Here is a 24,054-nt window from a genome sequence, read left to right on the forward strand (position 1 = left end):
CTCAATGTTGGCGAGTTCACTACTGTTGCAGGTAGGGCATTCCACGGCCTCACCTCTCTTTGCGTAAAAACCTACCTCTGACGTCTGTCCTATATCTATTACCCCTCAATTTAAGGCTATGTCCCCTCGTGCTAGCCACCTCCATCCGCGGGAGAAGGCTCTCACTGTCTACCCTATCTAACCCTCTGATCATCTTGTATGCCTCTATTAAGTCACCTCTTAACCTTCTTCTCTCTAACGAAAACAACCTCAAGTCCATCAGCCTTTCCTCATAAGATTTTCCCTCCATACCAGGCAACATCCTGGTAAATCTCGTCTGCACCCGTTCCAAAGCTTCCACGTCCTTCCTATAATGAGGCGACCAGAACTGTACGCAATACTCCAAATGCGTCCGTACCAGAGTTTTGTACAGCTGCAACATGACCTCATGGCTCCGGAACTCAATCCCTCTACCAATAAAGGCCAACACACCATAGGCCTTCACAACCCTATCAACCTGGGTGGCAACTTTCAGGGATCTATGTACATGGACACCGAGATCCCTCTGTTCATCCACACTGCTAAGAATTTTACCATTAGCCAAATATTCCGCATTTCTGTTATTCTTTCCAAAGTGAATCACCTCACACTTCTCTACATTAAACTCCATTTGCCACCTCTCAGCCCAGCTCTGCAGCTTATCGATGTCCCTCTGTAACCTGCAACATCCTTCCACACTGTCTACAACTCCACCGACTTTAGTGTTGTCTGCAAATTTACTCACCCAACCTTCTGTGCCCTCCTCTAGGTCATTTATAAAAATGACAAACAGCAACGGCCCCAGAATAGATCCTTGTGGTACGCCACTCGTAACTGAACTCCATTCTGAACATTTCCCATCAACTACCACTCTCTGTCTTCTTTCAACTAGCCAATTTCTGATCCACATCTCTAAATCACCCTCAATCCCCAGCCTCCGTATTTTCTGCAATAGACGACCGTGTGGAACCTTATCAAACGCTTTACTGAAATCCATATACACCACATCAACTGCTCTACCCTCGTCTACCTGTTCAGTCACCTTCTCAAAGAACTCGATAAGGTTTGTGAGGCATGACCTACCCTTCACAAAACCATGCTGACTATCCCTAATCATATTATTCCTATCTAGATGATTATAAATCGTATCTCTTATAATCCTCTCCAAGACTTTGCCCACAACAGACGTGAGGCTCACCGGCCTATAGTTACCGGGGTTATCTCTACTCCCCTTCTTGAACAAAGGGACCACATTTGCTATCCTCCAGTCCTCTGGCACTATTCCTGTAGCCAATGATGACATAAAAATCAAAGCCATCCGTGGGAGAAGGCTCTCACTGTCCACCCTATCTAACCCTCTGATCATCTTGTATGCCTCTATTAAGTCACCTCTTAACCTTCTTCTCTCTAACGAAAACAACCTCAAGTCCATCAGCCTTTCCTCATAAGATTTTCCCTCCATACCAGGCAACATCCTGGTAAATCTCGTCTGCACCCGTTCCAAAGCTTCCACGTCCTTCCTATAATGAGTCAGTACTGGGGGAGTGCTGCACTGTCAGAGGGTCAGTACTGAGGGAGCGCTGCACTGTCAGAGGGTCAGTACTGAGGGTTGCACTGTCAGTACTGAGGGAGCGCTGCACTGTCAGAGGGTTAGTCCGGAGGGAGTGCTGCACTGTCAGAGGGTCAGTATTGGGGGAGTGCTGCACTGTCAGAGGGTCAGTACTGAGGGTTGCACTGTCAGTACTGAGGGAGCGCTGCACTGTTAGAGGGTCAGTACTGAGGGAGTGCTGCACTGTCAGCGGGTCAGTACTGAGGGAGTGCTGCACTGTCAGCGGGTCAGTACTGAGGGAGTGCTGCACTGTCAGAGGGTCAGTACTGATGGAGTGCTGCACTGTCAGAGGAGCAGTACTGAGGGAGTGCTGCACTGTCAGAGGAGCAGTACCGAGGGAGTGCTGCACTGTCAAAGGGTCAGTACTCGGGAAATGCTGCACTGTCAGAGAGTCAGTACTGACGACGTGCCGCAAAGTCGGAAGGTTAGTGCCGACGGAGTGCCGCGTATTGGGAAGATTTGTCTTTTTGATGGGACATTAACCTGAAGTATCATCTCCCCTCAGCTAGCATTAAGGAATTGAGGGGTCTAGATCAAGTGGATTCCAAGGAGCGTTTTCTCTTAAATGAGAGGTCATTATAAATAAAAAAATAAAAATCGATTAATGTCACGAGTAGGCTTCAAATGAAGTTACTGTGAAAAGCCCCTAGTCGCCACATTCCGGCGCCTGTTCGGGGAGGCTGTTACGGGAATCGAACCGTGCTGCTGGCTTGCCTTGGTCTGCTTTCAAAGCCAGCGATTTAGCCCTGTGAGCTAAACAGCCCCTAGTCAAATCCGCTGGCCCCAGATTCACATGAGATAGAAGATACTCGGTCTTTGAATCAGTAAGTATTACCCACCGCTAGAGAAAGAAGGGCTCAGTAATTTCACCATGTGCCTGCGCCAGTTCTCTGAAGAGCTACCCAATTGATTTGATTTATTGTTACCTGTACCAAGGTACATTAACCAGGGAGCATAGATTTTTAAAAATAAATTCAGAGTACCCAATTATTTTGTTTCCAATTAAGGGGCAATTTAGCGTGGCCGATCCACCTGACCGGCACATCTTTGGGTTGTGGGTGTGAAACCCATGCGGACACAGGGAGAATGTACAAACTCCACACAGACAGTGACCCAAGGCCAGGATTTAATCCCGGGTCCTCAGTGCCGTAGTCTCACTGCACCACCCTGCTGCCCTGGGCGCATTAAAGTAATTGGTCGAGGATTAGAACGGGATTGTTTTCATCCATGGGATGGTCAGTGTCTGGATATTGCTGTCTGAAAGGGTGGTAGCAGCAGAAATCCTCATCGCTAATGCACTTGAGTTACCATAACATACACCACTATGGGACAAGAGCTGGTCAGTGGGATTAGATTGGGAAGCTCTTTTTCAGACATTGGTCTCCCAGCCCACCTTCTCTGCCTTAAATGTTTCTATGTTGGAAAGGATGTTTTTAATAATCTCTCCTTGTATAGGAAGCCCTTGGACACCTGGAAACTTTCACTTGTCTTTCAGCAGGGGTTTAGATTTTGTTTCTCTCTGAACAGAACCAGAAGCTTCATTCTTAAAAAACCTTTACCTGATTTCCTCCACAGGTGAACCGTTTTCAAATCCGCTGGCCCCAGATTCACATGAGATAGAAGATACTCGGTCTTTGAATCAGTAAGTATTACCCACCGCTAGAGAAAGAAGGGCTCAGTAATTTCACCATGTGCCTGCGCCAGTTCTCTGAAGAGCTACCCAATTGATTTGATTTATTGTTACCTGTACCAAGGTACAATGAAAAGTATTGTTCTGTGTCCAGTCCAGACAGACTGTTCCATTCATGAAAACACTTTGGACGTACATAAATGCACAATGTAAATACATAGACACGGTCATCGGTGCCCTGCGCCCTTTCAGCTTTCCCTCTTCAAATATTTAAGCAATCATCTTTTCAAAGATCGCTTCTCGGTCTTTTAGCTAAGATGCGCTTGAGATCAGGTGTAATGCCTGGATCTGATATCTCTCTCTTGTGGGGACCATAATTTGAATTGATTTTGGAGCAGGCAAGGAACTGGATCAGGGGGGTTGCCCCTGTCCACACTCTTGAGCTCTGGCTTTGTAACTCTCATAAAGACATTTTTAAAAATCTTTTCAAAGTTATTGTCTGTGTGAGTCTCACCCCCACAACCCAAAAAGATGTGCAGGATAGGTAAATTGCCCCTTAATTGGAAAAAAAAAAGGGATTGGGTACTTTAAATTTAAAGTGTATATATTTTCAAAGTTATTATTGAATCTGCTGGAAGGCAGTGAAATCCAAATCATTGTTAAACTAATCCTCACAAGATGATCAGAGGATTAGATAGGGTGGACAATGAGAGCCTTTTTCCTCAGATGGTGATGTCTGGCACGAGGGGACAAAGCTTTAAATTGAGGGGAGATAGATATAGGACAGATGTCAGAGGTAGGTTCTTTACTCAGAGAGTAGTACGGGCATGGAATGCCCTGCCTGCAACAGTAGTGAACTCGCAAACACTCAGGGCATTTAAATGGTCACTGGATAAAGATATGGATAATAAGGGAATAGTGTAGATGGGCGTTAGAGTGATTTCACAGGTCGGCGCAACATCGAGGGCCGAAGGGCCTGTACTGCGCTGTAATGTTCTATGTTCATCTCCCCTCTAGTAGTTTTGCCAACTATTACCTGCCACCACTGAAGGTGCTGATATCCACCTGTAAACAGTATATTTCAAAAAATCTAATGGATGGATTTCAATAAAACTGAGTATACATAAAGAGTATGGCCCAGGGAAGAACTGATTCGTTTTTGGTTAAGTTATGATCCGGCTTCTGGAATTTCTTTGAAGGATATGCTAATATTGGGAGATGGGCAAAATTGATATTTTTTCAGAGTGTCGTGGGTTGTTTTGTTTAGAATGTTGTGGATTGTCTCCACTGCTGTGGTGGAACTTATCATAGCCATCAAAATGTGAGCAGAGTTTTCAGAGCAGATTGTTGGATGTGGATTGGCCTGAAGCCTCCTCTGCGAGGTGGAAACTCTTAATAAAAAGCTTTGTAGTTACAAAGCAGGAGGCCTTGCGGTGCAGTGGGTAGTGCCCCTTTCTCTAAGCCAGATGGGCAGCACGGTGGCGCAGGGTTTAGCACTGCTGCCTACAGTGCTGAGGACCTGGGTTCAATCCCGTCCCGGGTCACTGTATGTGTGGAGTTTGCACTTTCTCCCCGTGCCTGCGTGGGTTTCACCCCCACAAGCCAAAGATGTGCAGGGTAGGTGGATTGGCCACACTAAATTGCCCCTTAATTGCAAAAAATAATTGGGTACTCTAAATGTATTTATTTATTTAATCTCTAAGCCAGAAGCTTTGGGATCTAGTCCCACCCCAAGACTTGATGGCCATAGAAGTTGTGTTTATAATGTGGCCAAGCAGGTTGATTATCAATTTGCAAATCTTCCTATGGCAAGCAGTAAGAGTGGGAGAGTTTCCTCGTCAGCCATCTGCAAAAAAGCAACGACAAACCACTGCAAAACCTTGCCAGGCGTAATCGTGGTCACTAAATCCCTTTCAGAGCATGTATCTGTTGAGAGAGCTACAGAGCATTAACAAATCGGGGAAAAGCCTCGAGGAAGAGCTGTATAAATTGTAATAATATTGAGTTAACAGAACATTGCGGAGATATATGCTCTGCTGAGTACTCTCTTCATTTGTCTTAAATCTGTGTTCTCTGGTTACCACTGACCAGATTTCGCCTTTGCACCTGCAGTGTCTTTTGAGGTTTTTTATTCTTTCTTGGGACTTGTGCTTTGCTGGAATTTTCATCATCCAACCTTAAACCATCCTTGTGGAAAGGAGTTCCAGAATCTTGACCCAGCAACAGTGAAGGAACGGCAATACATTTTCAAGTCGATGGTGTGCAACTTGGAGGGGCAGTTGCAGGTGGTGGTGATCCCGTGTGTCCGATGAAGAGACCATGAAGCTGTCAGTTTGTCGTACAACCCTAATTGGTTAATTAATGTGCTTTAGGAAGGGAAACCGGCTGTGGTTCAGCCAGTAGGTGACTCCAGTCCCACACCAATGTTGTTGACTCAGCAGGAAGAGAGCTAACTTGTACCAGAAGTGCAGGGGTAAGTTCTCTGCAGTTTTCCAGAGTAAGGGATCTGATCGTGGGTGTTCATTTCTTTTTCCCGGTCTCACGGGAATAGAGGGTTGGAAGAGTGCATAATGGAGCTGATAGGGTAGCGTTTCATTCCATGCTCAGTCACAGGTTTGAGGTTTGGGTGAGATGGGAGGGCAGTCCTATTTTTAGACAGTGATCTTCTCAAATAGGGTACTCAGTAGGAGCACTTGTCATTTAAGAAACATTCCCACTGTCTTCCTCAGAGAAGGGGAGAAATTCCCAGTGTATTCTTGGATCAAGTTCTTGTCCACGAGAACTGATATTCTGCTTATTGAGATCCCAGACTGTTGAACCTGGGGTAGGAATGGGCACCACTTGAAACATGTAGTGGAAGAGCATGTGTCTTTATGATGCTCCCTGTGCCCAGTGTTGAAATGGTGGAGGATGTTTGCCTGTCCATGTATGCTCTGGGAAGGGAGCTTTTTTAAATAGCTCAGAGTTTAAATATACTTTTTTTTTTTTTTAAATAATTTTTATTGAAAGAGTTTTTCCATACAGACATTTACCCCTACTAATTTTTAAATTATTTACAACACCATCCCTCTAGGCAAATGTCCCTCCCTCGCCCGCCCTCTCGCGCGCACCAGTCCTCCCCCCCCCCCCCCCCCCCCCCCCCCCCCCCCCCAGGCAACCTTAACAAACAAGGCAGCCTACAGTTTCAGACATGAGCAGCGAGCAGACTTGCCCGCGTTACAGTCGTGCATGTCCCCCCACGACCCTTGCTGCCCCCCCCCTCCCCTCCCCCCCTCCCCCTCCCCCCCCCCCCCCCCCCCCCCCGGGTTGCTGCTGCCACGACCCCGAACGTCTATCTCTGATCTAAAAAGTCAAGGAAAGGTTGCCACCGCCTGGCGAATCCCTGTACCGACCCTCTCAGGGCAAATTTGATCCTTTCTAGCTGAATATAGCTAGCCATATCATTAATCCAAGTTTCAACGCTTGGAGGCCTCGCACTTCCATTGAATTAATATCCTTCGTCGAGCCACTAGGGACGCAAAGGCCAGTATTCCGGCCTCCCTAGCCTCCTGTACCCCCGGTTCTACCCCGACCCCAAAGATCGCAAGCCCCCATCCTGGTTTGACCCTGGACCCCACCACCTTCGACACCGTCCTTGCCACGCCCTTCCAGAACCCTTCCAGCACCGGACATGCCCAGAACATATGCACATGGTTCGCTGGGCTTCCCAGACATCTGACACACCTGTCCTCACCCCCAAAGAACCGGCTCATCCTTGTCCCCGTCATGTGAGCTCTATGCAGCACCTTAAATTGAATGAGGCTCAGCCTCGCACACGAGGAGGAAGAATTGACCTTCTCCAGTGCATCCGCCCACGTCCCGTCTTCTATCTGCTCTCCCAGCTCCCCTTCCCACTTGGCTTTCAGCTCCTCCCCTGATGCTTCTTCCGCCTCCTGCATTATCTTGTAGATGTCTGATATCTTCCCCCCTCCGACCCAGACCCCCGAGAGCACCCTATCACTCGCCCCCTTACTGGGGAGCAGGGGAAACCCCTCCACCTGCCGCCTAGCAAATGCCTTCACTTGTAAATATCTGAACATGTTTCCCGGGGGGGAGCTCAAACTTCTCCTCCAGCCCTCCCAGGCTCGCAAACCTCCCCTCTATAAACAGGTCCTTCAGCTGCCGTATGCCCACCCTGTACCAGCTCTGAAATCCCCCGTCGATGTTCCCCGGGATGAATCTATGGTTCCCTCTTATTGGCGCCGCCAACAGACCTCCCATTTCCCCCCTATGTCGCCTCCACTGCCCCCATATCTTGAGGGTGGCCGCCACCACCGGGCTCGTGGGTGTACCTCGTGGGGGGGAGCGGCCATGGTGCCGTTACTAGGGCCCCCAGGCTTGTGTTGCCACAGGACGCCCTCATCCATTCGTTTCCAAGCTGCCCCCTTCCCCTTCCATCACCCACTTGCGCACCATTGACACATTTGCCGCCCAGTAGTACCCCGAGAGATTGGGCAGTGCCAGCCCTCCACTGTCCCTACTCCGCTCCAAAAAGACCCTCCTCACCCTTGGGGTGCCATGCGCCCACACGTAGCTCATGATGCTACGCGTCACCTTTTTGAAGAAGGCCCTAGGGAGGAAGATGGGCAAGCACTGAAATAAAAACAAGAACCTTGGGAGGACCGTCATTTTGATTGACTGCACCCTCCCCGCCAGCGACAACGGTACCATGTCCCACCTCTTAAATTCCTCCTCCATCTGTTCCACCAGCCTGGAAAAGTTCAACTTGTGGAGGGTCCCCCAGTTCCTTGCCACCTGCACCCTAAGTACCTAAAGCTCTTTCCTGCTCGCTTGAAGGGGAGTCTCCCAATACCCTCTCCCTGGTCCCCCGGGTGTATCACAAAAACCTCGCTTTTGCCCAAATTTAGTTTGTACCCCGAAAAGTCCCCAAACTCTGCTAATAGTTCCATTATCTCCGGCATTCCCCCTTCTGGGTCTGCCACGTACAGCAGTAGATCATCCGCATACAGCGATACTCGATGTTCCTCCCCTCCCCTAGTCAGTCCTCTCCACCCCCCTGAACCCCTCAGTGCCATCGGCAACGGTTCAATCGCCAGTGCGAAAAGTAGGGGGGATAGGGGACATCCCTGCCTGGTCCCTCGGTGGAGCCCGAAATACTCCGACCTCCTCCCGTTTGTCACTACACTCGCCGTCGGGGCCGAGTAGAGCAACTTCACCCACTTAATAAACCCTTCCCCAAACCCAAACCGTTCCAACGTCTCCCACAGGTACTCCCACTCCACCCTATCGAATGCCTTCTCCGCGTCCAGCGCTACCACTATCTCAGCCTCCCCCTCCACTGCCGGCATCATAATTACATTCAGCAGTCTCCGCTCGTTCGTGTTGAGCTGCCGCCCCTTCACGAACCCCGTCTGGTCCTCATGGATTACCCCTGGCACACAATCCTCTATTCTAGCTGCCAGGATCTTTGCCAGCAACTTGGCATCCACGTTCAGAAGCGAGATAGGCCTGTAGGACCCGCACTGCACGGGGTCTTTATCCCGCTTCAATATCAGGGAGATCAGAGCCTGCGACATTGTCGGGGGCAGAACCCCCCCCTCTCGCGCCTCATTAAAGGCTCGTACCAGTACCGGTCCCACCAAGTCCCACATTTTTCTTATAGAATTCCACCGGGAACCCATCTGGCCCCGGCGCCTTCCCCGCTTGCATCTGACCTATTCCCTTGACTAGCTCCTCTAGCCCTATTGGCGCCCCCAGCCCTTCTACAGCCCCTCCTGGACCCTTGGGAACCTCAATTTGTTTAGGAAGTCCTCCATTCCCCCTCTCCTCGTCGGCGGCTCAGACCGATACAACTCCTTGTAAAAATCCCTGAAGACCCCGTTCACTTCTTGCCCCTTCTGCACTACCTTCCCGCCCCTCTCCTTCACTCCCCCCAATCTCCCTAGCCGCATCTCGTTTGCGAAGCTGGTGTGCCAGCATCCTGCTCGCCTTTTCCCCATACTCATAGACCGCGCCCTGTGCCCTTCTCCACTGCGTCTCTGCCTTCCTGGTGGTCAGCAGGTCGAACTTGACCTGCAGGCTGCGCCGTTCTCCCAGCAGCCCCTCCTCTGGTGCCTCCGCATATCTCCTATCCACTTCCAATAGCTCCCCCACCAGCCTCTCCCTCTCCTGCCTCTCCTTTCTTTCTCTGTGCGCCCTTATGGAGATCAGCTCTCCCCTGATCACTGCCTTCAGGGCCTCCCAGACCATCCCCACCTGCACCTCACCCGTGTCATTCAAGTCCAGATAGCTCTCAATGCTCTTCCGGACCCTTTTACACACCTCGTCGTCCGCTAACAGCCCCACATCCAGCCGCCACAGTTTAAATATACTTAATAAACGTTTTGATGGCGAATGTCGAGAAACATTAATTCCTCTAATTGGAGATTCTTTGATAACATCTCACTTTTAGTAAATAGAAGAGAACGTTTATAATAAATTACTGTATTGGAACATGATTGAGGCAGGGATCATTGTATCCTTGAAGGGAAATGTAATTAGTTTGATGCAGGAAAATGCAGGGCATGGAACGAGAACAAGGCAGTGGGAAATAATTTGGTTTGCTCTAACAAAGGCCTGGCAGAGGCACAATGGACTAAATGGTCACTCTCTCTCTCTCTCTCTCTCCTGTGAATTCTTCCATTTTATGACCTAGATAGGCAAACCTATCTTCGTAGGTTATGAGATAGTCCACGTGTTTGAAAATTTGCAGATCAAGATCTTTGTCCACCGTTTTTCAATACTTAAGCGTGAATCGTGATAGCTCGGCTCATGCAGATGTCTGTTTATGGTGGTACGGTTGATCGAACTACTGGATGTCGCCCACATGTATAAGGCCCCTTCATGTTGATTCCCTTATTCCCCATTTCTTTATTTTTGCTGTTACCATTTTGATCCATGGATGCGTCATGGACATGTATCTTTAAGTCGAGCAGGGGAAGCGAGGAACTCAAAAGTTACAAAAGAGAACACAGTATTAACCTTCGGACAGCAGAACTCAGACTTTTCGATACCCGAGTGATCGGTGGGACTCTGGTCGATCGGTTGGCTGGTGGCCACTGAATTGGCCAAAAGGCCGTCTTTTGCCCAGAAACAGGCAGTGATTGGATCCTGCCCGAATGGGATGATTTTTTTTCAGAGAACCAAGGAAGGACAGTTGGAGTCCTAGACGGTCCGAGGAAAGAAGCTGCTCTCTCTCTCTACCTCTCTTGGTTTTTCTCCAAAAAAAACTGGATAGCTGCTGTATTTCTGAAACTGTTTATACCTGAATGAATCTACAGTGAAAATCATTACTGATGGACGGCAGAAAACTCTAACTGAAAGCCTGAATTGAAGGAAGGTGTCCTAGAAAACAACCATCTGAAACAAAGACTCTTATCCTTTTACTTATTATTTTACAACCCACTTTTCCTCTCTGTGTTTGCCTGTTGTGTGTGAGTGTGGAGAGGATGGGGCACGTTTAAGTGGGGGTTAGCTGCACATTTATTCATAGTTACTGTTATTAATAAAATTAATTGTGCTTAACTTTACAAACCTGGTGACAAGTTATTGGGCAGCCAAAGACTTTGTTGTGTGCTTTTCTAAGAATTATTTATAAATAAATCAATTCAATTGTGTTGCGACTCTGGGTCAAGCGCGCCCTGAATTGATCACGCACTAGCCTCGGGGTCGTAACACATGGAGGAATATTTAACACTGTTGTTTAAATTGTAATGTTGCTGTTCATAGGTCCAAGCTGACCAATGAGGACTTCCGAAAGTTGTTGATGACCCCAAGGTCAACACCATCCTCAGCCCCACCTTCAAAAACTCGCCAACATGAGTGAGTACAATGGAACTGTGCAAGGGTTGAAGAAGCTTGGGTTTAACTTTGGCATTTCAAATAATAGTTGTTGATTTATGATTAACTTCCAGCAAAATGAGCAACTGTGGGGTTTATTTCCTCTCCTTGCACTAGATCTGAAGGACTGGACAAGTAACTAAGTGGGTGGGATTCTGGCTGAAGAGCGAAGCAGCCAATCTGAGCACTAGAATTGGGTTCACACGAAACCCGGACTGAAGCTCTCCACAGAAAGAGGCAATAATCACTCATCCCTTCAAAAGCTGCCCAAACTGACAGGGTGTTCCCGAGGGGGAATACCAATTGTGAGGAATTTGCAACCCTTACAGAGGAGGGGGGGAAGAGAGGAGAAAGGGGACAATAGTAAAGATCCTTCCCCTCAAGTGTAGAAACTCTTCAGCTTCTCCACTCTGGTATCCCTGGGGAGTATCTTGGCAGTCTAACTGGTAGCAACATGATGTATGCATTCGGCAAACCCCTTCTGTCTCGGTGTCCTGAGCAAAGGATCCAAGTCTTGAAGATGATGTAGGAATTATTAGTTAACTATAACTAATCAACCCAGAAAATAATATAAACTTAGCAGTAGCTAGCATTAAAAAAATGGGGCAGGCTCTGTGATGACACCAAAGTATAATCAGACAAACCTAGAAAGCAGAGCCATGGACTCTCATTAAATTGCAACCTCACTTATAGTCTCCACTTCATTTACGAGCAGTTGTCCAGGAGGTTTGAGCCACAGGCAGGCCCACAAGGTGTGCACAAGACTCCAGATGTGATTATGCTTTCTGTGGCAGTGGAGTAGTACAGCCACTTCAAATTAAAATAATGAAAGGAATTCAGGAGAAACCTCTTTACCCAGGGAATGGTTAGAATGTGAAAATCTCTACCACAGCAAGTGATTGTGGTGAATAGGAACAAAGGAATAGAAGGATATGCTGATACGGCTAGTTAAAGAGAAGGGGGGAGGATAATAAACATCAGAACAGACCAATTGGGCCAAATGACCTGGTTCTGTTCCATGAATTATATTGTAATGTGATCCCGGATCTTAATCTGACCATTTCCCATTGACATTTAATGGATATGGTGGGCACATGTTATTTGATCTAACGTTTGGTAATGTCTTCCGCAGGATGCCAAGGGAATACAACGAGGAGGATGATCCCGCTGCCCGCAGGAGGAAAAAGAAAAGGTATGCTTGATGCGATTTGCTTGGCACTCTCCCTCCCCCTCCCAATTGTGTATGATCAAGAAATTCCTATTGAGAGGGTGAAATAATTTGGAAAGATTCCCATCTGCACATTATGCCGATGGTGATTTCCCACTCACTCCCTATAGTTGAACAACATAGGCGAAGGGTCAAGGATTAGGAAGGATTTGGATCAGGAGGCAGTGGTTAGGAAATGCCAACCTTGGGTCTTGGAAGTGGTTGGAAGGTACAGTTGAGGGAGACATTGCCATCGCTGAATATCCCACTGTCAACATCCTGGGAGTTACCATTGAATAGAACCTGAAATAGACCAGCTGTATAAATAAAGAGGCTGCAAGAGCTGGTCAGAAGCAATCAATTTTTTTAACTTGTTAATAATAATCTTTAGTGTCACAAGTAGGCTTACATTAACACTGCAATGAAGTTACTGTGAAAATCCCCTCGTCGCCACATTCCGGCGCCTGTTCGGGTACACGGAGGGAGAATTCAGAATGTCCAATTCACCTAACAAGCACGTCTTTCTGAACTTGTGGAAGGAAACCGGAGCACCCGGAAGAAACCCAGGCAGACACGGGGAGAGCGTACAGACTCCGCACAGACAGTGACCCAAGCCGGGTATCAAACCTGGGACTCTCGCGCTGTGAAGCGACAGTGCTACCCACTCTGCTACCCACTTGTTTATGGGATGTGGGTGTTGCTGGCAAGCCCAACGTTGTTGCCCACCCCTGATTTTCTCTTGTATTGAGTGGTTAGCTGGGCCATTTCAGAGAGACAATTAAGAGTCAACCACATTGACACACAGTTAGGCTAGACCAGCTGGCAAATCAGATGGATTTTTATGACAATCAGCGATAGTTTCACGGTCACCATTACTGAGACTAGCTTTTCAATTCCAGATTTATTTATTAAATTTGGTGGAATTTGAACCCATATCCCCAAAACATTCTCCTTGTCCTCTGGATTACTAGTCCAGTCGCATTATCATTACTCTACCGTCACCCCTCGAGCAGCAAGTAACTCCTCTCCTGACTCCCCAAAGCCTGTCCACCATCTACAAGACACAAGTGAGGAAAGTAATGGAATACTCTCCAGTTGCCTGCAATGATGCAGCTCCAACAATACTCAAGGAACTGGACACCATCCGGGACAAAGCAATCTCTTTGGTGTCCAACACCACCCTAACCTTTCAATTTCTCCCACCCGGCTTACTCACTCTTCCAACTTCTTCCATCGGGCAGGAGATACAAAAGTCTGAAAATACGCATGAACAGATTCAAAAACAACTTCTTCCCCGCTGTTACCAGACTCCTAAATGACCCTCTTATGGACTGACCTGATTAATACTACACTCCTGAATGCTTCACCCGATGCCGGTGTCCATGTATTTACGTTGTGTACCTTGTGTTGCCCTATTACGTATTTTCTTTTTATGTGCTAAATGATCTGTTTGAGCTGCTCACAGAAAAATACTTTTCACTGTACCTCGGTACACGTGACAATAAACAATATCAATCCAATGCCAGTGCACAGTGTGTACAATATGTAAGCTGCACTGCAGCAACTCATTGAGGCTGTTTCGACAGCATTGTCCAAACCCATGACCTCTACCACATAGAAAAGCAGTAAGAAGTCTTACAACACCAGGTTAAAGTCCAACAGGTTTGTTTCAAACACGAGCTTTCGGAACGCAGCTCCTTCCTCCGAAAGCTCGTGTTTGAAACAAACCTGTTGGACTTTAACCTGGTGCGTAAGACTTCTTACTGTGCTCACCCCAGTCCAACGCCGGCATCTCCACAACATAGAAAAGCAAGAGCAGCAATGCATGGGAACACCCACCGCCTGCACGTTTCCTTCAAACCACTCCTCATCCTGACCGGAATCGAATCACTGTTCTGTCGCTGGGTCAAAATCCTGGAATTCCCTTCCTGTGGGTGTACCTACGCAACTTGGACTGCGGACATTCCAGAAGGCAGCTTATCACTACCTCAAATAGAGATGGGCAACAAATTCTGGCTTAGCCAGTGACGCCCACATCCTAAGGAAGAATAAAACTATGGTTCTGAGGTGGAAGGTACGCATTGGGAGAATGGGAAATAAACTTTGATTTCAAAATATTGAGTTTACATGAAGAGGAGGCAGGCAGTATGCAGAATGACGTTTTTGGAGAAGGGAGCAAGATGAAGAGGGTAAAATGCAGAGGCACCAAAGTCCGAGTAGCATCAGAGAGAGGAAGAGTAAAGACGGGACAGAGAATTTCAGAGAACATGGTCATCCATCAGAACAGATTGGATTTGTAAAATATCCTGGCCGCGGCTTTTATAGTCATGTGAATAAAACGAGTGTAAAAGGAAACGGTATCAAAGAGAAGGATTGTTGGCCTTAATAATTAAACATTCTTGCCTTGACAAGCTGGATAGTGGGTGCCTTTTCTTTTCCCTCCCAAGTATATATCCAAGTTCCATTTCAAAGCTGCGAATCAATCTACTCCCACTGCCTTTTCGGGCAGTGCATTCCAGATCAAAATTTAGTCTGCATTAGATTTGGATGAAGGCATAAACTTCCTCGACTCTGCGCCCTGTGATGTGCCTTGGGTGCAATCTCCTACTTCGCTAATCTCCAGTTTTTTATTTCCCGGTAAGGGCAGTTCTATGCTGTGACCTCCTGTCCACAGGAACTCGATGGAGACCGTTTGAATACATTTGGTTTACAACCCTGCAGCTAGCAGTTGGGGGGCACCTATATTTGGACCAGGGTCAAAGAGATGGAAGTCTGTGTGTGTGTACAATCATTCAGCCGAGCTTTCCTCTGATTCACTTTCAGCTATTATGCAAAGCTACGACAGCAGGAGTTGGAACGGGAGCGTGAGCTAGCGGAGAAGTACCGTGACCGAGCGAGGGAGAGACGAGATGGCGTGAACAAAGATTATGAAGAAACTGAGCTCATCAGCACGACAGCAAACTATAGAGCAGTCGGGCCAACCGCTGAGGCGTAAGTTTAGAAGCATAATTGATTCAATTCAGCCTTCCAAGGCAGTTATATAGTCCTCAGCAATGTTCCTGCTGCACTACTCATGTACGCGTCCATCCTGAAAGATACCTTGCAGCAGGTATTTTATTGTGCTAAATGATGTGGGGGGAAACGTCACGGCACTGTGCTTGAATAAAACTAGCTGTGAACAAGCAGAATATTTTGTAGGGAACATTGATCCTAGTCACTTAGTACAGCCTTTATATCAACCAGAAAGGACAACAGTTTTCTGTTTGAATTAATGTCAGTTTTGACATTGTTGATTGGATGGTGCTTCAGCAGAAATGCTGTGCTTACACATCTAGTTCCCCATCCCATTGAGGTGCGCTAAATGCAAAATCAATCACATGTAAATCACCTTGTTAATGTTCAGTACCCTACTTTGCACTGAATCCCCTCTGATTTCCCATCAGAAGTAGTGTGGGCGTTACAGTTACCACTCTGCACTGACTAGTTTAAGCAAAGCTGTGCAGGTCAAAATGGAACTTGAAACAATTGGGCAGATGATCATTGGACAGAGGGAAGAGAAAATGCTGGAAAATCTCAGCAGGTCTGGCAGCATCTGCAGGGAGAGAAAAGAGCTAACGTTTCGAGTCCAATGACTCTTTGTCAAAGCTGGACAGAGGGACGATGCTGTTCTCTTCGTGTTCTAATGGGTCGATCATCCGCTTTAAGTGCTGCGACTATCGTTTTGTTTAAATTCAGACGAGGCTGCTGATGGCTGAGACCATGTGCATCCCATGTGGATGGCGTAGCTTCCTTGATGTATGGGAAAGGGGCTGGTGAAGGCTGGTGGGCACTTAAGGCAATTTAAAATCCCTCTTCCGTTTGCTATGAGTCTTCCTGGGACATTCTTTTTTTATATATAAATTTAGAATACCCAATTCATTTTTTTCCAATTAGGGGGCAATTTAGCGAGGCCAATCAACCTACCCTGCACATCTTTTGGGTTGTGGGGGTGAAACCCACGCAAACACGGGGAGAATGAGCAAACTTCACACGGACAGTGACCCAGAGCCGGGATCGAACCTGGGACCTCAGCGCCGTGAGGCCGCAGTGCTAACCACTGCGCCACCGTGGTGCCACCTTTCTGGGACGTTCTGACTGAACATCGCTGCGGCAGTTATAAAATTGTTGTTTTCTTTTTTAAAGGTACAAATATCTATAAGACAAATATTTTCTTGATTTAAAAGCACGTTGAACAAGTATTATACCATTTTTAGGTTGTCTTCTGAAAGACATCTGGAGTTACCTGAAGTTCATTTCTTTCTTTTTTCTTTCTTTCTGACACAGCGATAAGTCTGCTGCTGAAAAGCGACGGCAACTGATTCAGGAGTCCAAGTTCTTGGGTGGTGACATGGAGCACACTCACTTGGTGAAAGGGTTGGACTTTGCCCTGCTGCAAAAGGTCAGCATCTGTCCACTTGGAGAGAGAAATAACAGCTAAGGTCCAGGAGAGCGAACTGTGTCCAGATACCTTCTGGGTTACTTGGGTGTGATTGACGTATGAGATGCAGTTTTTCCATTAGCTGCACTGGAAAGGGAACAATTTGAATCACTTGTTCCTTAAGTGTCTGTTGTGCCTCAGTTGGAAGGTTGAGAGTTTCACTGTAGAGTCTTCAGTATATAATCTAGATTGATGCTTTCGGGCAGTACTGTCGGAGGTTCCGTCTTTAGAATATGGATAATTTAATCTGAAGCCCTGTCTGCCCCCTCAGGTGAACATAAAAGAACCCATCACAGAAAAGCAGCAGGAGTGTTCTCCCCCTTGTCCCAGCCCCAATATTTATGCCTCAACTAATACCTGGGGGAAACAAAATAGATTGTATGGTCATAGATTTTTGTGGGAGCTTGCAAACTGGCTGTTGCCTTTTCCTTAAGTTCAACAGTAACTATGGTTCAAAAGTAATTTGTAGAATCATAGAATTTACCGTGCAGAAGGAGGCCATTCGGCCCATTGAGTCTGCACCGTCCTTGGAAAGCTCACTTTTTTTTAAAAATACTTTTTATTCTCCTTTTTCACATTTTCTCTCAAATGTTTACACCCACCAACAATTAACAAATATTTCAATCCCCATGTCAATAACAACAATCCCATCCTCCCACCAAACCCCAAACATTAGCCCCCCCCCCCCCCCCCCCCCCCCCCCCCCCCCCCCCTCCCCCACAACGCGCTCACACATCTTCTACTCCTTCAAAGAATCGGCTCATCCTCGCCCTCGTGAGTTGTGCTCTGTATTTTACCTTCAGCTGCTTCAGCCCCAACCTCGCGCACGAGGTGGAGGCATTCACCAGAACCCCTCCTCCATACCCTCTCCCAACTCTTCCTCCCACTTTGCTTTTGATCCCTTCTAGTGGTGCCTTCTCCTCTTCCAAAATACCTCCGTAAACCCCATTCTCCAGTCCCCCTGTTGTCAGCACCTCCTCCTGCAATGTGGAGGCCGGCTCCACTGGGAAGCTCTGTATCTCCTATGAGGCAAAATCTCGAACCTGCATGTATCTAAACATTTCCCCCTGCTCCAGCCCATACTTCGCTTCCAGCTCCTTCAATCCTGCAAACCGACCCCTAAGAAACAAATCTTTTAGTGTCTTAATCCTCTTCTCCCATTTCCGAAAATTTCCATCCCACTTCCCTGGCTCAAATCTGTGGTTCCCCCGAATCGGCATTTCCCTTGACCCTGCCCCCGACCCGAAGTGTTGGCGAAACTGCCTCCAAATTCTCAATGAAGCTATTATTACCGGACTCCCTGAGTATTTCCCCGGGGCCATTGGGAGCAGGGCTGTTGCTAGTGCTTTCAATCCTGACCACCCTCACAAACTCCCCTCCATTCTGACCCACTGGGAATCAACCCCTCTGACCCAGCTCCGCACCTTCTCCACATTCGTCGCCCAGTAGTAGTACACCAGGTTCGGGAGACCCAAACCCCCTGCCTGCCTTCCCCTCTGTAGCAGCACCTTTCTAACTCTGACCACCTTCCCATCCCATATGAACAAAGTAATCCTTCTCTCAATCTCTCTGAAAAAAGACTTTGGCAGGAAAATCATCAGTCATTGAAAAATAAACAGAAATTGCGGCAACACGTTCACTTTAATTGCCTGTACCCGACCCGCCAGTGACAGAGGGAGACCATCCCACCTTGCCAATCAGCTTTCTCTCTCCCCACCAAACTAGAGATGTTGTACCTGCGGAACCCTCCCCCATCTCCCCCCCCACTCCCCCCACCCCAACTCCTGGGCAACCTGTAACCCCAGGTACCTAAAGTGAGTCCCTGCCCTACGGAATGGCATCCCCCCACCCCCGGCCGAGACATCAGAAAATATTCACTCTTGTCTAGATTTAGTTTGTACCCCGAGAAAGATCCAAACGCTCGAAGCAGCTCCAATATTTCCCCTATCGACACACTTGGGTCCGACATATATAACAGCAAGCCATCGGCATGTGAGGACACCCTATGCTCTATCACACACACCACCCCCCTCCCTCCCGCACTATTCCTTTCCATCCCCCGAACTTCTTAATGCGATGGCCAATGGCTTAATCACGAGTGCAAACAGCAGGGGGGGCATAGGACATCCCTGCCTAGTCCCACAGTGGAGAGAACAGTATCTCGAGCTGATGTTGTTTGTGCGGACACACCCTCGGCTCCTTATATAGTAGCTTTACCCAATTCACAAATCTTGGTCCAATCCCAAACCGCTCCAGAACTGCCATCAAGTACCCCCAGTATACCCGGTCAAACGCCTTCTCAGCGTCCAATGCCACAACCACCTCTGTTTCCTCCCCTCCGCCGGTGCCATAACGACATTCAACACCTTTCTAACGTTCCAAAAGAGCTGCCTCCCTCTCACGAACCCCGTCTGATCTTCACCTCTCACCTTCGGGAGGCACTCCTCTAGCCTACCCGCCAGTACCTTCGCCAATACTTTTGCGTCCACATTCAAAAGTGATATGGGTCTATACGACCCACACCGTCGGATCCTGATCTTTTTTTTAGCAACAGTGAAATCAATGCCTGCCCTAAGGTTTGTGGCAACACCCCTTTCCCTATCGCCTCTTCAAATATCCCACCATCAGGGGTGCCAGCTTATCCTTGAATTTTTTATAATATTCCACCGGAAACCCATCTGGCCCTGCCACCTTCCCCGACTGCATTCTCCCAACCGCATCTTTTATCTCCTGCTCCACTATCACTCCTTCTAATGTAGTCCTGTCCCCCTTCCCTAACCTCGGGTACTCTAACCCATCTAGAAATTCCTGCATCTCCTGGTCTCCCCCAGGTGGCTCTGACCTGTACAACCTCTCATAAAATTCCTCAGACCTTGTTAATCAGATCCGGAGCCACCACCAACTTCCCTGCCCTATCCCTCACCTGAACAATTTCCCTTACAGCTGCCTCCCTCCGGAGCTGACCTGCTAACATACCTGCCTTATCTCCATGTTCGTAAACTGCACCCCATTGTTGGCTGTATGGTGCTTTGAGACATCCTTAGGTGACAAAAAGCACTGAGCAAATGCAAGTCCTTTCTTCCTGTTGCTAAGAATTGCCATGAGATCCAATGGGTACACTTTTGGTTTGAGTAAAGCCTCCTGGGCAAATAAATGAAGGAGAATATTAATGGATATAGGTTCTCCCTCTCTGCCTTGTTTCTCTTGCCTCTTGGTCATCCGCAAGTCTTCATCACTCTTATCATCCAACCAATACACAAAGACTCTCCCAGCGTCAGATTTTTGCAAATCTGGCCTTCATCTGTACTTTTTTTTAAATGTTTTGTGTACTACCGTGGTTCAATGAGCTTGACTGCCCAAGTTATTCCAACCTAAATTGGTGGGGTTGCCATGGGTCCTACAGGAGAATGTGACGCCAAACCTTACAATATTGTTAACTTCAGTGCTTTTACTCCTCAACTGAAGGATTACTTTTCTGGGTGATTCAGGGTGACATTTTACCAATCTGGCCCCCACATTCAGGATGTAGCAACCAAATGAAAAATTAGAATGGGAAGAGAGGCAGAGCAGAAACTGGGATTTAAAACTTCAAAAGCTATCTTAAAAATGGACCCCCCCCAAACCCGGGCCGGGTGGCAGAATCGCCGGGGCGCTGCGCAAATCGCGCCACGCCACCCCGACCCCCGCACGTGATTCTCCCACACACCCCAAAACCAGCCCCACGCGAATCGCGCCGGGCCGTTCAGAGAATCGCTGCGAGCGGCGGTTCTCCGGCCCGGATGGGCCAAACGGGCGCTCCAACACAACAGGGTCCCGCCGGCGCCGTCTACCCCTGGTCGCTGCCGGCGGGAACTCTGCGGGAACGCTCCGGGGGTGGCCTGTTTGTGGGTGGGGGGGCTCCTTCAACGGGGGGGGCCTCCGAAGGGGTCTGGCCCACGGTCGGGATCCACCGCGTATGCGCGAGTTGGCACGGTGCCCATTTGGCGCCACGTACAGAGGCTGGAGCGGTGTGAACTGCTCCAGCTTTTGTGCTGGCCCCCTGTGGGGGCCAGAATAGGACGTTCGCGGGTCCTGTTCGCGCTGTCGTGAAACACGACGGCGCGAACACTTGGCCGCGATATCGGAGAATCGCCCCCCTGGTATCTGACTACTTTTTTAATCAGGAGGGGGATTTTCTATTTTGACAGAGCCAGGTTTCTACAGCTCCTGGGCGTGTTAAGGGTTAATGCAGCCATTCAATGACATTTTTAAACTTCAGTGTACCTGCCTCTTGCTAGGTTTTGGTGATCAAATTAGAATCAGGAAACATTTCAAGTCAGGCTAACTAATTCCTCCTGATGTTTTTAACAGGTCCGTGCAGAAATCACCAGCAAAGAGAGGGAAGAAGAAGATCTGATTGAGAAAGTGCAGAAGGAAGTGAAGTAAGTGATTTATAATTATGTTACATCTGTAGTGAAAAGAGAGGATTCGGTATAAAGACTGATGTCACACCGATTCATAAGCATTTGTCACCTTCAATCTAAAGAAAGATATACTGGCATTGGATGCCGTCCAGAGAAGATTCACGAGGTTGATCCTGGGTATGGAGGGATTTTTCTATGAGGAGAGGGTGTGTTGGGCCTGTACTCATTGGAGTAGAAGAATGAGAGACAACCTTATTGAGACCTACAGCATTCTCAGGAGGCTTGACAGGGTCAATACTGAGAGGTTGTTTCCTCTTGTGGGAGAGCCTGGGACCAGAGGGCATCATCTCAGAGTAAGGCGTTGCTCACTTAAGACCAAGATGAGGAGGAATTTCTTCTCTCAGAGGGTAGTGAATCTGTGGAATTCTTTACCGCAGAGAGCTGTAGAGGGTGGGTCGTTAAATATGTTCAAGGCTGAGGTTGACATTTTTAATCAGTAAGTGAATCAAGAGTTATGGGGATAAAGCAAGAAAGTGGAGCTGAAGATTTTCACATCAGATCAGTCATGATTCTCATTGAATGGCGGAGCAGACTCGATGGGCCGAAGGGCCTACTTCTGCTCCAATATTTTATGGGAAGAAAACCCAGAAATGCATTTAATTGACTTTAATTGTACAAACTTTTAATTGTGCAGCAAGATAAAATTGGCAAAATGTCAAAGCCATTATGGCATAGAGGGAGACCATTTGGCCTGTCGAGTCCATGCCGGTCCTGTAGAGTAATCCTGTCAGTCCCATTTTCCCGCTCTATCCCCATTGTCCTACAGGTTTATTCCCCTGTTGGTAGCCACCTTTCTGGTGGCAGTGATGAAAGACATTTGAGCTGATGAATTCAGTATTAAACTACCTGTTACCAGCCCAATGTGCAAACTCCACACGGACAGTGACCCGGAGCCGGGATCGAACCCGGGTCCTTGGTGCTGTAAACAGCAACTAAGGGGCAATTTAACATGGCCAAACCATCTAACCTATACATCTTTGGACTGTGGGAGGAAACTGGAGCACCTGGAAGAAACCCACGCAGTCATGGGGAGAACGTGCAACCTCCGCACAGACAGTGACCCAAGGCCGGAATTGAGCCCAGGACCCTGACGTTGTAAGGCAGCAGTGCTAACCACTGAGTGGAGAGGTTGAGTTGAAGGGTTAAATTGGCATAGACAAGATGGGCCAAATGGTCTCCTGTTCAATAATGTTTCTATAATTCTATAAGGTACAAGTTGCATTTACTTAGCACTCCTTTGAATATGGAGTACGGGTGAACTAAGTGACCTGATTAAGATGATTGAAGCATTTCATCAGGTAGGTAGAGAAAACCCATTTCCTCCAATGCAGGGTCCAGAACAAGGGGCATAAACTTAAAATTAGAGCTGGACTGTTCAGGGGTGATGTCAGGAATCACTTTTTCACACAAAGGAGAGAGGGCAGCACGGTAGCACAAGTGGTCAGCACTGTGGCTTCACAGCGCCAGGGGCCCAGGTTCGATTCCCAGCTTGGGTCACTACCTGTGAGGAGTCTGCACGTTCTCCCCGTGTCTGCGTGGGTTTCCTCCGGGTGCTCCAGTTTCCTCCCACAGTCCAAAGGCGTGCTTGTTAGGTGGATTGGCCATGCTAAAATTGCACTTCGTGTCCAAAAACAAAGTTAGATAGGGTTATTGGGTTACGGGGATAGGGTGGAAGTGAGGGCTTAAATAGGTCGGTGCAGACTCGATGGGCCGAATGGCCTCCTTCTGCACTGTATGTTCTATGAAATGCCACATTCTCTCTGGATCAGTTGAAAGTTTCAAAATTGAGATTGATCAGTTTTTGACATGCAACCAAAATGGTTTACTGTAGTTAATAGATTTAACATGATTATCATTGAATGGCAAAACAGATTTGAGTGGCTGAATGGTCTCTTTTGATCCGATGACACTACACCCCAGGAATTATTTACTGATCAATCAGTGCTACGTGTAAGTTTTAGTTTCCCAATCAGTTGGTCCAATTTGTTGTCGCAAATGTGCCCAGATTGAAGGGAGTACTGGATAGAGTTTGAATGTTTTTAATAATACCTTTCAGTGGGAGCCACTATTATTTTTGTTTGTTCACAGTGCAATGGTAATTTCTGGGAATTTCTGAGAGTTTTCACGATGGATGTTAATCAGCAATTTTTTAAAATTATTTTTCAGGAAAGATGAAGACCCAGAACACAAAATAGAATTCAAGACTCGTTTGGGTAAGCAGCAACAGCTTCCGACACTTGACAATTGTGTGATAGTCGCTCCCGATGATTTCATTTGAAACAACGGAGCCTGGGTTTCCAGGTTGTATTGCCAACAATATTAAATGGAAACAAAAGAGTTCAATTATACCACTTACATGGAGCATACATGAGGCTTGAATTCCTTTGGATATAGAAGATCAAGCAGTGATTTAATCTGCGGTGTTTGAAGTGGATAAATGACATTGCCTTGGGGTGACAGTGTCCAGGACCAGGGGGCATAATCTTAAAATGAGATGATGTGGAGATGCCGGCGTTCACCTGAGGAAGGAGCAGTGCTCCGAAAGCTAGTGTTTGAAACAACCCTGTTGGGCTTTAACCTGGTGTTGTAAGACTTCTTACTTAAAATGAGAGTTCATGGGTGCTGTCAGGAAGCATATCTTCACAGGGAGTAATGGGAATCTGGATCTCTCTTCCCCAACAAAGCCTTTGAGCCTGGAGAAGTCAATGAAAAATTTCAAAACTTTGTTAGATTTTTGTTAGGCCACGATATTGAGGGATATAGAACTAAAGC

The 24,054-nt window shown here is 47.6% G+C and overlaps 1 protein-coding gene across 1 annotated transcript in view; it reads left to right on the forward strand.

Moving 5' to 3' along the window:
* Positions 1 to 24,054, forward strand: part of ik (IK cytokine) — a 64,177-nt gene that overhangs the window by 1,518 nt on the left and 38,605 nt on the right. The window contains exons 2-8 of the mRNA XM_038796269.1: positions 3,203 to 3,269; positions 11,025 to 11,117; positions 12,268 to 12,327; positions 15,166 to 15,333; positions 16,666 to 16,780; positions 21,170 to 21,240; positions 23,449 to 23,495. Of these exons, the coding sequence (XP_038652197.1) occupies positions 3,203 to 3,269; positions 11,025 to 11,117; positions 12,268 to 12,327; positions 15,166 to 15,333; positions 16,666 to 16,780; positions 21,170 to 21,240; positions 23,449 to 23,495 (621 nt within the window). The remainder of the gene's footprint in view (positions 1 to 3,202; positions 3,270 to 11,024; positions 11,118 to 12,267; positions 12,328 to 15,165; positions 15,334 to 16,665; positions 16,781 to 21,169; positions 21,241 to 23,448; positions 23,496 to 24,054) is intronic.

Source organism: Scyliorhinus canicula, chromosome 4 (assembly GCF_902713615.1).
Source record: "Scyliorhinus canicula chromosome 4, sScyCan1.1, whole genome shotgun sequence".
Taxonomy (NCBI): domain Eukaryota; kingdom Metazoa; phylum Chordata; class Chondrichthyes; order Carcharhiniformes; family Scyliorhinidae; genus Scyliorhinus; species Scyliorhinus canicula.